The sequence below is a fragment of the Caenorhabditis elegans genome, chromosome II (genome assembly GCF_000002985.6).
Source record: "Caenorhabditis elegans chromosome II".
Classification (NCBI taxonomy): Eukaryota; Metazoa; Nematoda; class Chromadorea; order Rhabditida; family Rhabditidae; genus Caenorhabditis; species Caenorhabditis elegans.
Window position 1 is genome coordinate 12404914 of NC_003280.10, and position 12738 is coordinate 12417651.

At 35.2% G+C, this 12738-nt stretch overlaps 6 protein-coding genes and 1 pseudogene across 7 annotated transcripts; all 7 read right to left on the reverse strand.

The window, feature by feature from the left end:
- Positions 1-37: 37 nt before the first annotated feature.
- Positions 38-1581, reverse strand: sre-30 (Serpentine receptor class epsilon-30; the record flags this gene model as incomplete). Its single annotated transcript, NM_064231.3, has 5 exons — positions 38-242; positions 301-425; positions 474-596; positions 653-809; positions 1118-1581. 5 exons carry the CDS (start codon positions 1579-1581, stop codon positions 38-40), a joined length of 1074 nt encoding a protein of 357 aa, NP_496632.1.
- Positions 1582-1908: 327 nt separating this feature from the next.
- On the reverse strand, positions 1909-3904 carry sre-31 (Serpentine receptor class epsilon-31; the record flags this gene model as incomplete). Its single annotated transcript, NM_064232.2, has 5 exons — positions 1909-2219; positions 2638-2762; positions 2815-2937; positions 3205-3361; positions 3441-3904. The coding sequence occupies 5 exons, from the start codon at positions 3902-3904 to the stop codon at positions 2015-2017; spliced, it is 1074 nt and encodes a 357-aa protein (NP_496633.1). The 3' UTR covers positions 1909-2014.
- A 502-nt stretch (positions 3905-4406) lies between these two features.
- Positions 4407-5294, reverse strand: F57G9.3 (Serpentine Receptor, class T). The gene is made up of 2 exons (NM_064233.5): positions 4959-5294; positions 4407-4904 (listed from the first exon to the last, which is right to left on the reverse strand). The coding sequence occupies exons 1-2, from the start codon at positions 5274-5276 to the stop codon at positions 4479-4481; spliced, it is 744 nt and encodes a 247-aa protein (NP_496634.1). The 5' UTR covers positions 5277-5294; the 3' UTR covers positions 4407-4478.
- Positions 5295-6702: 1408 nt separating this feature from the next.
- On the reverse strand, positions 6703-7604 carry Y57A10C.1 (Serpentine Receptor, class T). The gene is made up of 2 exons (NM_064234.9): positions 7228-7604; positions 6703-7176 (listed from the first exon to the last, which is right to left on the reverse strand). Exons 1-2 carry the CDS (start codon positions 7531-7533, stop codon positions 6763-6765), a joined length of 720 nt encoding a protein of 239 aa, NP_496635.1. The 5' UTR covers positions 7534-7604; the 3' UTR covers positions 6703-6762.
- A 205-nt stretch (positions 7605-7809) lies between these two features.
- Y57A10C.12 lies at positions 7810-8044 on the reverse strand (annotated as a pseudogene). The gene has a single exon. A coding segment is annotated over exon 1 (235 nt).
- A 1078-nt stretch (positions 8045-9122) lies between these two features.
- Positions 9123-9992, reverse strand: Y57A10C.11 (Serpentine Receptor, class U; the record flags this gene model as incomplete). Its single annotated transcript, NM_001027310.2, has 2 exons — positions 9123-9606; positions 9657-9992. The coding sequence occupies 2 exons, from the start codon at positions 9990-9992 to the stop codon at positions 9154-9156; spliced, it is 789 nt and encodes a 262-aa protein (NP_001022481.1). The 3' UTR covers positions 9123-9153.
- A 621-nt stretch (positions 9993-10613) lies between these two features.
- On the reverse strand, positions 10614-12701 carry sre-27 (Serpentine receptor class epsilon-27). The gene is made up of 5 exons (NM_064235.2): positions 12139-12701; positions 11288-11444; positions 11115-11237; positions 10943-11067; positions 10614-10881 (listed from the first exon to the last, which is right to left on the reverse strand). Exons 1-5 carry the CDS (start codon positions 12612-12614, stop codon positions 10668-10670), a joined length of 1095 nt encoding a protein of 364 aa, NP_496636.1. The 5' UTR covers positions 12615-12701; the 3' UTR covers positions 10614-10667.
- Positions 12702-12738: the final 37 nt, after the last annotated feature.

A 12738-nucleotide genomic window follows, 5' to 3' on the forward strand; every position in this document is an offset into this window, starting at 1 on the left:
TCGAATAATTTTTTTATTAATATTTTTTTTTCTTTTTCTAAGTCCACGATTCTGTAAGTTGTCTGAAATAAATATCCGTCTCGACACTTGAAGAATTTTGCACATTGACCTCAATTCTGACAGTCACCACTTGTTCAATTTTCGCCAGGCGTCTATTCAAAAATGGCAATATAGATTTTTTAAACTGATCCCTCCATTGAGGTATGCTGAACATTGCAGTCAAGCATATTGGGTAGGGATGTCTAAATGAGGTTTTTTGATAGGAATTATAAAAAAATAAAATAATGTTTTTTCACTCACAAAAACAGAAAATTCTCAATCAAATGCCCAAACCCTGCCGGAATCAAGCCGAAAGTGAGCGCGGCGATTCCAAATCCACAGATCGAAATGTAAAATATTACAACCACTACCAAACGAGTGCCTAGCTGAAAAAACGTTAGTAAAAAAAGTTAAAAAAATCATTCGTTTGTTACCCGTAAAGCTCGCAAATTCTCCTTCACCTGACATTGCTGAGAAACTGTGAAAATTCGAGTTCGTTTCGGGTTGCATATCTCTTTTAGAAGAGATTGATTGGTATGCTTGATAAATAAAAAAACCTGGAAATTGTTGAAAATTTTGAAAAATTCGGTTGCTAAAAATATGTGTAACTTACCAACACAGATAAAGGCGCACAAATCACAAAAGGAAGTCTCGCTAGAAAAGGTCCAATACTTTGGGTGATAATTGCAAGTGATATGGAAATTGATAGAAGTTGGCTGATGATAGTTAGAATAATTGGTATATAAATTCGTTCTTTGGATTCGTAATCTCTGAATTTTAATTTTTGTAAAGGTGAAAGCCAATAAACTGTGCCAATTTTGAATTCAATTTTTCATGAATTCGAAAAATATCTATTAAAATATCAAAAAAAAATCACTAATCGAAAAACGCGAATTTTTTTACTTAAATCGTCCCAACGATGCCTGCCTGCCTTCAAGACGGCCTACGATTTTTTTTTCCATACCCCTTTAATCATAAAAAAAAGTCGGTCGAAACGAATAATTTTTAACAATTTTTTTCGATTTTACGGTTAAATGCATATATTTTTCAAAAATTTGTGCAAAAAATAAATCCTTACTTAATATAAACCGATGCAATAGTCCTCTCGGTGGCAACTGCCAAAATCCCAAAAACAATGCTATAAATAGTATGCCACTGTAGAAAACCTCCAAATATCAATAATTCCAACCCACTGGAACCCGCAACTTCAAGTGTTTTGTCCGGGTCATTTGTCCAGAAAACAGTGTGCTCGCCGAGCTCAAACCCCGGATTAACAATTTTAAGTCTATATGCTATAGTGATAAATTTCCCGATTATAAGTTCATGCCATATTGCAAATAGTGGAACTGTTAGGAACATGAGGTTTTTGTGGAAAAGTTGGATTTTCAGCATAACAAAGATGCTTAAATTCAAAATATAACCACATAAAATGCAAGATGATAATTCGAAAATTGAAATTAAAAGTTTCAAACTCAAAGGCTCTTTGTAAAAGTAAACTGAGAGCCAGATATACGACGAGCTGTTAGAAATGTGAATAATCATTGTAGAAGTTTAAATAAATGTGGTCAACATTCAGACAAGAAAGGTGATAATTAGGCTTATGAAACACCTGTCATTTAGTATAATACTTAGTATGAACTTGGAGCAATTTCTTTGATTTTTGCAGTTTTTCTTAGATGTCTTCTTGATTTTAAATCGGAGATCTTACATATAACTTTTAGAAATTTTCAAAACTTTTTCAATGCAAGTATGCAAATTAGAAACTGAAAAAAAAACGTAAGTAACATGGAAAACAAAAAGTTTTGGAAAATTGGAAAACATGTTTTTGTTTGAAAATTCTAGCAAAATTGTGTTTTAGAACTATTCGAATTTTGGCGTTCAAATCTTTTATATTCCACTTAAATTTTTAAATTTAAAATATTTTAAAAGTGGTACATATTTAAAAAAAAAGGTACATATTAACTGAAACAAGACCCTAAATCCACGACTCTGCCAACTGCTTAAAATACAAATCAGTTTCCAAACTGATTTTTTTGATCGAATCCTCTTCAATTTCCATCGACATTTGGCGAATTTTTCGAAGATTTCGTCGATATTTCCAAGGCAGGTAACTTTTTTCAAATTCAGTTTTCCAACGGGGTATGCTGAACATTGCAGTTAGGCAGATTGGTATGGGGTGGCTGGAAAATTGTGATATTTTGGTCTTAAAACGTTCTAGTCAGTCTGATTAGGTAGAATATAAAGAAAGTTTTATGAATTCAAAAAAAAAACATTTTTAATAGGCCCTACCAACTTCTTGTTTTTTTAGCCTTCATAAATTTAAAGAAACAATTTTTTTTTTGAATTTTTCATGGGGTTCTGGCCTTCCTCATTGAATTTTTTACGCTCCATTGACAATCGCCTGCCGGACAACGCGTGGGTAAGTCGTGTACTCCACACGGACAAATACATTTAGTTTTACAACTTAAACCGAGCCACAACGCGCCGTAAATCTACCCCAGATATGGCCAAGCTGAAATGGTCTAGTTCGGCAAACTCTTCCATTTCAGTTTATGAGGGAAGCCAGCAATCCGTGATTTTTCCTACCCCACAACTTACAAAAACAAAAAATTCTCCACAAAATGCCCACAAACTCCAGGAATCAGGTCAAAAGTTAGTGAAACTATACCCAAAAAGCACACCATAATATAAACCAGCACCACAGCCACCAAGCGTGTTCCGAGCTAAAAAAAATTTTTGGAGAATTTCAAATTTCGCGCCAAAAAAAAAACTAACCCTTAATGCTCGCAAATTCTCCTTGACTTGGCACTGCTGTGAAAGTGTGAAAATTCGAGTTCTCTTGGGATTTTGAATCTCTTTTTGAAGAGTTTTGTTCTTGTTCTTCACGAAAAGCCATACCTGAAAAATGCCAAGTTTTAGGTTCCGCCCCTTTTTTGGGCGGAGTTTAGAAATCCCGCTTTTTTTTGTGATCAAAAAGATCAAATTAGATCCTATTATGTTTTCTTTTAAAAAAATTAATATAATTTTCAAAATTTTCAAAATTTCAAATATTGGTGCAGGTTCAAATTTTAATGTTTTTTTTTCACAAATTAAATTTGCAACATTTTCAAAAAAAAATTAAAGTTTTACGTCAGAGTTTCCGAATTCTCGGGAAAAAAAACTTACCGCAAAAGAAATTGGGCACAAAAATATAAATGGCAAACGGGCGATAATGGGGTGAACTTTCCGGTTTATCACAATAAAAGTCATGAAAATAGCCAATACTTGACAGATAATTATTAGAAAAATTGGTATCCAAATTCTTTTTTTAGATTCATAGTCCCTGAAATTATTTTTTAATTTATCATGCCTACCTTAAGCCTAAAACAGGCAAGCAGGCAGGCGCACTTCCAAATACTTACTTAATATAAACCGATGCAATAGTCCTCTCGGTGGCAACTGCCAAAATCCCAAAAACAATGCTATAAATAGTATGCCACTGTAGAAAACCGCCGAAAATCAATAATTCTAACCCACTGGAACCTCCAACTTCAAGTATTTTATCCGGGTCATTTGTCCAGAAAACAGTGTGCTCGCCGAGCTCAACCCCCGGATTAACAATTTTAAGTCTATATGCTATAGTGATAAATTTCCCGATTATAAGTTCATACCATATTGCAAATAGTGGAACTGTTAGGAACATGAGGTTTTTATGGAATAGTTGAATTTTCGACATAACGTAGATACTTAAATTCAAAATGTAACCACATAAAATGTAGGATAATAATTCGAAAATTGAAATTACAAGTTTCAAATTTAAAGGCTCATTGTAAAAGTAAACTGGGAGCCAGATAAATGTAGAGGTCCCGGTATTTTTTATTATCATATTATGTAGGCCCAATATAAAGTTTGAAATCAATAAGTAGTGGGCTGAAAAACTAATCAGAAGAATGAAAGTGAAAAAAAAACAATTTCAGCTGCGTGCGTAATCAGCGAGCATTGAACTAGTGGTCTGCTGAGAAAAACAGAACGAAATTATGTTTTTTTTTTGGTTTTGAAAGAAAAAACAAAGAAGAATGTGTTTTGAGTTACAGAGTCATTAGAAAGGTAGGTAGACAGGCAGGTGTTTTCGCGCTCCATTGACAATTGCCTGCCGGACAACGTGTGGGAAAGTCGTGTACTCCACACGGACAAATACATTTAGTTTTGAAACTAATAAAACTAAAACCGAGCCGCGACGCGACACGCAACGCACCGTAAACCTACCCCCAGATATGGCCGGGCCAAAATGGCCTAGTTCGGCAAACTCTTCCATTTCAATTTATGAGGGAAGTCAGAAATCCGTGTGCCTGGACTACCTGGCGTGAAAGTTTAAAAATTGTTTGATAAAAGTCTCAAAGTGTTTATTTTTTAAAGGTTTTACAGACAGATCGCAAAAATAACAAAAAGAAATTTGAAAATCACACGTGTAAAACCTCATGCTCATCAGGACTCTCATTAATTTTCCACGTTCTCGCTTTCGTGTCCCATTTCCTGATCTCGATCAATTCCAGCCCAACTCCAGGTTTTACTCGTGAAAAATGAGTTCTATCAGAGTTATATGCATAGAACGCAACAATGATCGCTGGTATTTCCATAATATTAATTGCGGTACATAAAAGTATATTGATCGGCCAGAGGTTTGAGGAAATATTCCAGCAGCACATGTAAAAATGATAAAATTCCATGATAACCGAGAATGCGAGAATTGTGTATTTCTGAGGGTTAGAGAGTTTGATGGTTTTAGGAAACGTGTACTGAATCGGTGATGCGAAGTGTATCATTTCAACTGCAAACCCAATAAGCTGATCGACCAGCAGGCAGTAGATGAAGAGACAAATTATTATCTGCAAAGAAATTTATAAATAAAAATAAATAAAAAAGAACTTTCCGAAACATACGCTAGAAACATTTTTAGGGCCAAGTAGCATGACCACTGGAAGTAAAACATTTGCAATGACCGATGTTACTGCTATAAATCCTTGATTAATGTGAAACGTTTGAATGGATAGCTGTTCTTCTTCTGGTGTACGTATACATGGTAGAGGTGAACACAAAATAATAAGAAATATATATGTGATAATAACAACAATGCAAGATGCAACTTGAGCAGTATCGTTGCCAAACACAGTTGTTATATTCCAAGCATAAGAGCAAGCTATGAGGGTACACAGAACGAAAGTGTATATAACAGACAAAATTCGTCCGACGTATCCCATTTGGAAAAGAGAGACAATGCATGAGATAGCTGGGCAAGAAGGGGAGAAAGGGTGCTGCTGTAATCGCTCTGAAACTGTGGGAAGGTGGCGGGTCAGTACATTGACAGGTGCGTTGAAGAATTGATTTACAGTGTGGGACGGCTTTGCTCCATTGTTCACAGTGCAATATATGCAAGCAACATCGATGTGACTTGAGCTTCAGAGCAGGGCTGGGGCCAAAAACTTGGACCGAGAAAAAAAAAACAAAAAATTGAAATTTTCGAAAAACCAAAAAACCCAACAAAAAAACCAACAATTTTTTAATGCTTAATTTGATTTTTAATGGGGTTATTGAAGTAATGTTGCAAAATGTATTAAAATACATTTATGACGTCACAACTGTATTAAAATAAATTTTTAAATGTATTTTAATACAGAATAGTCTCGAGTCGAGACTCGGCATGGCAAACTTTTTTTAAAAGCTTCTTTTTTTTGGTCCCAAAAAACCGAAAAAAGGTCAAAAAATAGATTTTTCGTCAAAATACCAACAAAAAAAAAACCAAAAAAAACCAAAAAACCAAAAAATCCAAAAAATTCCCAGCCCTGCTCCAGAGTACCGGCGCGTTTCAATTGCCAGAATATAATCAATCAATACGCAATTATCATCTGCCTTTCTAGGGAAACTGTCAAAAGGTGTCCATTGGACTTGCATATGAGGCCTATGTCATTCGATAGCCCATGTCTTAAAACGGTTACTCGTGAATTTCCAGCGGTGAAACTCCAGAACCAAGCTCACGGGCTCTCAAAGATCCTGAAACTGGCGCTGTAACGAAACACCAATTTTCCTAATTCACTTTGGTAGCCTATATCTCAGTGGATAAATTTTTTACAGAAAAGTCATCAACTAAAAAGTTGTTGATCTTTTCGTAAAGAAGAAGTTTATAGTTGAAAGGTTTTACCAAAAAATTGTTATTTCAGATAAAAGCATTAGAATAGTAATAACATCATAAAAATAACTACAACCGTTGCCGCACTTCATGCTCTTTTATCTCAAACAAAATTTTTTTGGTAAAAAACTTTTATTTACAAACTTATTCTCTACAAAAAGAACAACAACATTTTAGTTGATGACTTTTCTGGAAAAAATTTATCCGCGGAGATATAAGCTACCAGAGTGAAATTGGAAAATTGGCCCGTGAATGCTTCGTGCTATTTTCAAAATCTTTGAGAGCCCGCCATGAGCTTGATTCTGGACTTTTGCCGCTAAAAATTCACGAGTAACTGTTTTAAGACATGGGCTATCGAGTGGCATACAAGTCCGATGGTTACCTTCTGCCGGTTCCCTAGTTAGAACTGTCCGTTATTGTTACTCTAAGCTCCCTTTCGAAATGGGAAGTCTACAGTGACCTGCGGCAGTGGAAATCTTTGACTTGTTTGATAAAAGTTTCAACGTGTTTATTTTACAAAATTGCAATATGAATAGAACAAATCGGAAAAAACAATCATTTCAATCACATATATCTTCATGCTCATCAGGACCGTGATCAAGGTTCCAGACCATCCCTTTCATGATCCATTTCCTGGTCACGATTAACCCGCCTCCAGACTGCACACGTGATGAATGAATACTATCAGCGTTGCATGCATAAAACGCAACAAACAACGCTGGTATTGTCATTATATTAATTGCCGTAAGTATGAGTATATTGGTCGGCCAGTGGTTCAGATCCCTGGAACACGTATAATAATAATACGTTTCCAGGATGAAGAAGAAGGCAGAAATTTTGAATTTCTGGAGATTCGAGAGTCTGGTGGTTTTTGGGAAAGTGTATTGAATCGGTGATACTAAGTGCCATACTTCAATTGAAATGCAACAAAGTAGATATACCGGCGGACAGTGGAGAATAACGACAGCAAGTGTCTGAAAGAAATTTAAGTTTAGAAACTAAGAATAAATATAGTCGCCACTTACGGTTGTAAGACTTCTGATAGGAAATGGCGTCATGATCATCGGAAGGCAAATACTTAAAAAGACCGCTGATATTGCTATTATAACTTGATTAAAGTAGAACATTTGAATTGGTAAAGCTTTTCCTCTTCGTATAAATAAAACGACAGGAACTGCAACTAGAAATGGGAGAATAGCAACAATGTAAGGCACAACTTGAGCAATATCAGTGCCGAAATGATTTGTGATATTCCATGCATATGAGATATTAATAAAGTTACCCAGAACAAAGACGTATATAACAGACAAATATCGTCCGACGTAGCCCATTTGTGAGGAGAGAGAGAGAGAGACAATAGGTGAGATTTGCAATTGCTCTGAAACTGGTAGCGGGCCAGTAGAGTGACAGGTGTGCCGCACGTAGATAGTTGAAAATTCCAATCAATATTATTTTACATTAGGAAAAATGAGAGATTCGTGATTGCAATAGACGAAGACAACCATGTGTCGAAAATTTATTGTATTTTAATCATAGAGAAACATTGACTTTTATATTGAGAACAGAGTTACAAATTACATTTAGTAGATCTGGAACCCTTGACTACTTTAAACTACTTTAATGCTGCCGTCAGCTTCCACTCGCGATACTTGGATTATATTAGAGTTGCTAGCATAACAAGCCATCATGATTGCTGGGATTGACATCAAGTTGATTGCGGTGCCCAAGTATATCTTGTAGGGCCATAGGTGTTGAGTAAAAGAGCACATGAAGTAGTAGTAGTAGACTTCCATGATAAGGAAGTATGCTAGGATGCCCCGTGCTTGGCGATTGGTGAGTTTTGTGGTATTAGGTTGTCATGAAAGTCCTGTCCTATTTTTTAATCATTTATTTTTCAAAGCAAACTCTAACTAGAAATCAGTTATATGCTCCATCATGTTCAACAATGTCCTGCCAGCATTCAGTTAACTTGTGGATTCCCCGCCTGTAGAATCCAGCTGGCAGGGATTCAAAGTATAGCTCAATATCAGTTTGGAGATTTTCTCGTGTTGTGAAGGTTCTACCTCGGAGAGCACAAGTCAGATCGGAGAGAAGCCCTTTACTCAAATTTTCTATCGTGGTCGGCACTTTGGTCACTATGATCACCAGGGCTGGGACATTTTTGATTTTTTTTTGTTTTTTGGTTTTTTTTGTTGGTATTTTGACGAAAAGTTGATTTGTTGGGACCAAAAAATTAAAAAATCAAAAAAAATGTTTGCCGTGATTTAATAAAATACATGAAAAACATGAATTTTAATACAGTTGTGACCTCATAAATGTATTTCAAAGATGGGGTACCGAAATTTGAAACTTTGCTTTTTTAGACCCAAAATGGTCCAAAACTATTAAATTTCGTAATGAGACGCTCTGAAAATTTTTCAAAAAAAAGTTATGGCAGCTCAAAGTTTTGGAAAAAATGACCAAAATTGTATGATATTTGTGCCCGCATCGACCGAAAATCATCTAAATTAACGAAATAGCACCTAATAAATTGTGAAAATGTGTATTAAAATATGATAATCGAATAAAAATTAAGTTCCAACCGCTGCGATACTGAAAAGTTGCCAAAATTTGAGATTTTAGCTAAAAATAGAAATTTGGTAGTTTTGGACCATTTTGGGTCTAAAAAAGCAAAGTCTCAAATTTCGGTACCCCACCTTTAATGCATTTTGCAACATTACTTGAATAACCCCATTAAAAACAAACTCGATCATCAAACATTTTTTGGTTTTTTTTTTGGTTTTACGAAAATGTAAATTTTTTGTTTTTTGTTTTTTGGGCCAAAATTGTATCTTGGTCCCAGCCCTGATGGTCACTACAAATGTGGCTCAGAGTTGGAGCTGTTCTCAATATAAAAGTCAATTTTTCTGTATATCAAAAATTGTTTGAAACAAGTTTTATTCGTCTAAAAATTAACACAAATTCAGAATCTCATGATCCTTTGGGCTTTCGTCAATCTCCCATTTCCCAGATATAGCGTTCCATTTCTTCATTCCATCCCATTTCAGTCTTGTTCCGGGGTGCTGACGAGAGAAATGGATACTGTTGGAATTATGTACACAAATTGCTAGATGGATAGTTGGCAGCGTAAAAATATTGATTAAAGGACAGAAGAGCAGAGTAGGAGACCAGAATTTGATGGCAATCTTTTCTTGTTGAAATGGATAATAGGTCATGCAGCTCAGGGAAATATAGTAGGTTTGTGAACACACGAAGAAAATTATTGTATAAATCATTTGCAAACTGGTGAGTTTTACAGATTTCGGAATGGTGTATCGAAATTCTTCTTCATAGGCAAAAAAGCGTTCTGTCGTGCCAACAGCTAAGTAGGCATATAGTGCGTAGATCAGAATAGTGATAAGGATCTGAATAGAACTTAAAAATTGCAAAAAAACAAAGGCAAACACAAACTCACATAAAACCAACTTCCATAGAAATTGAGCACCATAACCAGCGGGAGCAAGATGTTCAAACATACAACTGCGGTTGGCATAAGTATCCGATGCCAGTAGAACCTTCGGATTGATCGAATATACCATTTTCTCTTATTATCAACCACCCACATCCATCCACTGCCCACAAGACAACAATATAAAAGAGTAAGGACTGGAATAGTTATGGGCTTGTTGTTATATATTGGAAGAATGTACAGATCCATTGCAAGACATGAAATGGCAATTGAAAACAGTAGGCTGACGTTATGTAGTTTTGTCGTAAAACGTCCCATGGTGAATGAAGACTTTAGAGCCATTTCTAACATGCAAGAAAGACAAGGGGTCACCTCCTGATCTCGGAGAGAGGGATTTTGGGAAACCTCAAAGGCCGGCAATTATTTTGAATCGATAAAAACCACAAAAAAACAGCTGTGGGGTTAGGCGATCGATCGAGCCATTTTATAGGTTCCACCTGCAGAAGTGGCCAAAGATGTTTAATTGGAACAATGCTATCATGGTCCTGGGACGCTTTAAAGGACATCGGAAACTGAGAGTCAGCTGGCGAAAGTTGACAAAAAGTTGTTGTCAATTGAAAATCAAGAAATTTAATTAAAATGTTTCGTTTTTACATTTGAGAAAACTATTTCTAGCAAACACGGGGGGTTCTGGCCTTTCTCATTGAATTTTTCGCGCTCCATTCACAATAGCCCGCCGGACAACGTGTGGGAAAGTCGTGTACTCCACACGGACAAATACATTTTGTTTTACAGCTAAAATCGAGCCGCGACGCGCCGTAAATCTACCCCAGATATGGCCGAGTTAAAATGGCCTAGTTCGGCAAACTCTTCCATTTCAATTTATGAGGGAAACCAGAGATCCGTGCTAGCACAGTTACAAAAAAAACCAATATTTTATATTTGTCGTCATTTATGTATATAATTTTATAAATTTTCTGATTTTATTTTTTTAATCCAAAAAAAAAGAACTAAAAACTACGTCCACGACTCATTTAACTGTGCAAAATGAATATTAGTCTCTTCATAAATCCGTTTGCTGAATTCCTCCAATGGTTCCATAGATTGAACATCAATTTTTCGATTTTTAAGTCTCATTAGGAAGCAGAAAATTGATGGAAAAGCATTTTTGTACCGCTTCTTCCAAGCAGGGATACTGTACATAGCAACTGTGCAAATGCCAAATGGGTTTCTGGAAAAATTATATATTGCAGAAAATATAGAAAATTTAACTTTTAAAAATGTTAACTCACAAGAACAGCGCATTTTCTGCAATATGAACCAGTGACGGAGGTACCAGTTCCAGTAGAAGTGTGGCAATTATCAACCCGATTATTGAAATTGTTCCAAGTTCAGAGAAAATCAGACGTTTTCCGAGCTGAAATTTTAAAACTTTATAAGGAAAAAAAGAATTTCAAAGCTTACATCCAACGCCCGAATATTCTCCTTCACCTGAAAACGCTGAGAAATAGTGTACACTTTTTCCCGTCTCGGATGCTCCATTTCAGCTTTCCATCTCAAATTTATTCGCTCCACAAGAAAGAAAACCTGAAAACTATTGGGGTCTATTAGCCGCTTCTAAGGCTAGTAGGGCTTACGATTGAAGAGCAAGCGCAGCTGACAATCCAAGTGCCGTTTATGGTAATAATCGTGAATTTATGGAAAAGAGCCAAACAGGAGCAGGTGATGGCGATTATTTGGAAAAATACAGTTAGAGCTATTGGGATGAAAATCTTATTGGTCGATTCGTAGTTGCTGGAAAAAAAATTGAAAATTTTTTTCAAATTTATTTTCTGTTTATTTAGGAGTACCACAATTTGAGACTTTGCTTTTTTAGACTCAAAATGACCCAGAACTACCGAATTTTGTAATAAGACGCTTTGAAAATTTTTGAAAAAAAAGTTATGGCGGTTCAAAGTTTTGGGAAAAAGGCTCATTTTCAGCTAACTATAAATTCACAATTTTTTCCAACTTCTCGGTGTCACAGCGTTTTGAACTTAATTTTTATTTAATTATCACTTTTTGATAAATAATGTGTTCTCTTATTGTGCGTATACACATTCGTTGATTTAAGTACATCTATGGTCAGTGGCAGCAATAACTTTTTTTTGAGAAATTTTCAAATCGTCTCATTACAAAATTTGGTAGTTTTGGGCCATTTTTGGCCTAAAAACCAGCCTCAAATTTCGGTACTCCACCTTTAAATTTATTTCAATTTATTTTAATAATTTCAATTTATTTTAATAAAATTTTCGCAAATTTCAGCCGAATTTTTTTTCAAAAATTTTCAAAAAAACAAAATTGGACTTAATTTTTTGGCGTGCAAAAATTCTAGATTTTTTCTAAGAAAATTAAAATTTACAAAAAATTTCCAAATATAAATTTTATTCGGTTTAAAACAATTTAATATCAAACTACACACAAACAATTTTCAAAAAATTAAACTTACTCAATCAAAACCGACGCAGCCAGCCTCTCAATTGCCACTGCCACCGCGCCAAAAACCACAGAAAACATATAATGATACTCCATAAAACCCGCAATTATCAGTAATTCCAGTCCTTCAAAAGAGTTGACTACTAGCATTTTATTCGAGTCATCAGTCCATAAAACATAAAACTTCCGGATTTCCAGGTTCCCAATTGAAAATATACTCAACTGATAGCACATTGTAATCAACTTCCCGATGATCAACTCAAACCAAATCCCAAAAAATGGAGCTACCAAAATAATAAAATTGAGGTGAAACATCCGAACTTGCACGAATATTTTCAGGCTTACTACTACTATATAGAGACATATTGAATAGAGAATTAGCTCTATTGATGCTATAACTTGGCTTGCTAGAATGGGCTCATCGTAGAGAAAAATAGGTAGCCATAGGTATGGGACATTGGTGGAGGCATCCATGTTTTTGATGATCATTTGAGGAGAGAAATTTGCAGGAATGTGGTGGAAAGCAAGTTAAGTTTTTGAGCTTTTGATTTTTAAAATAAGATAGTTCAGACACCTGCAATAGTGGTAATTGTATAAATTTAAAGAAAAATAA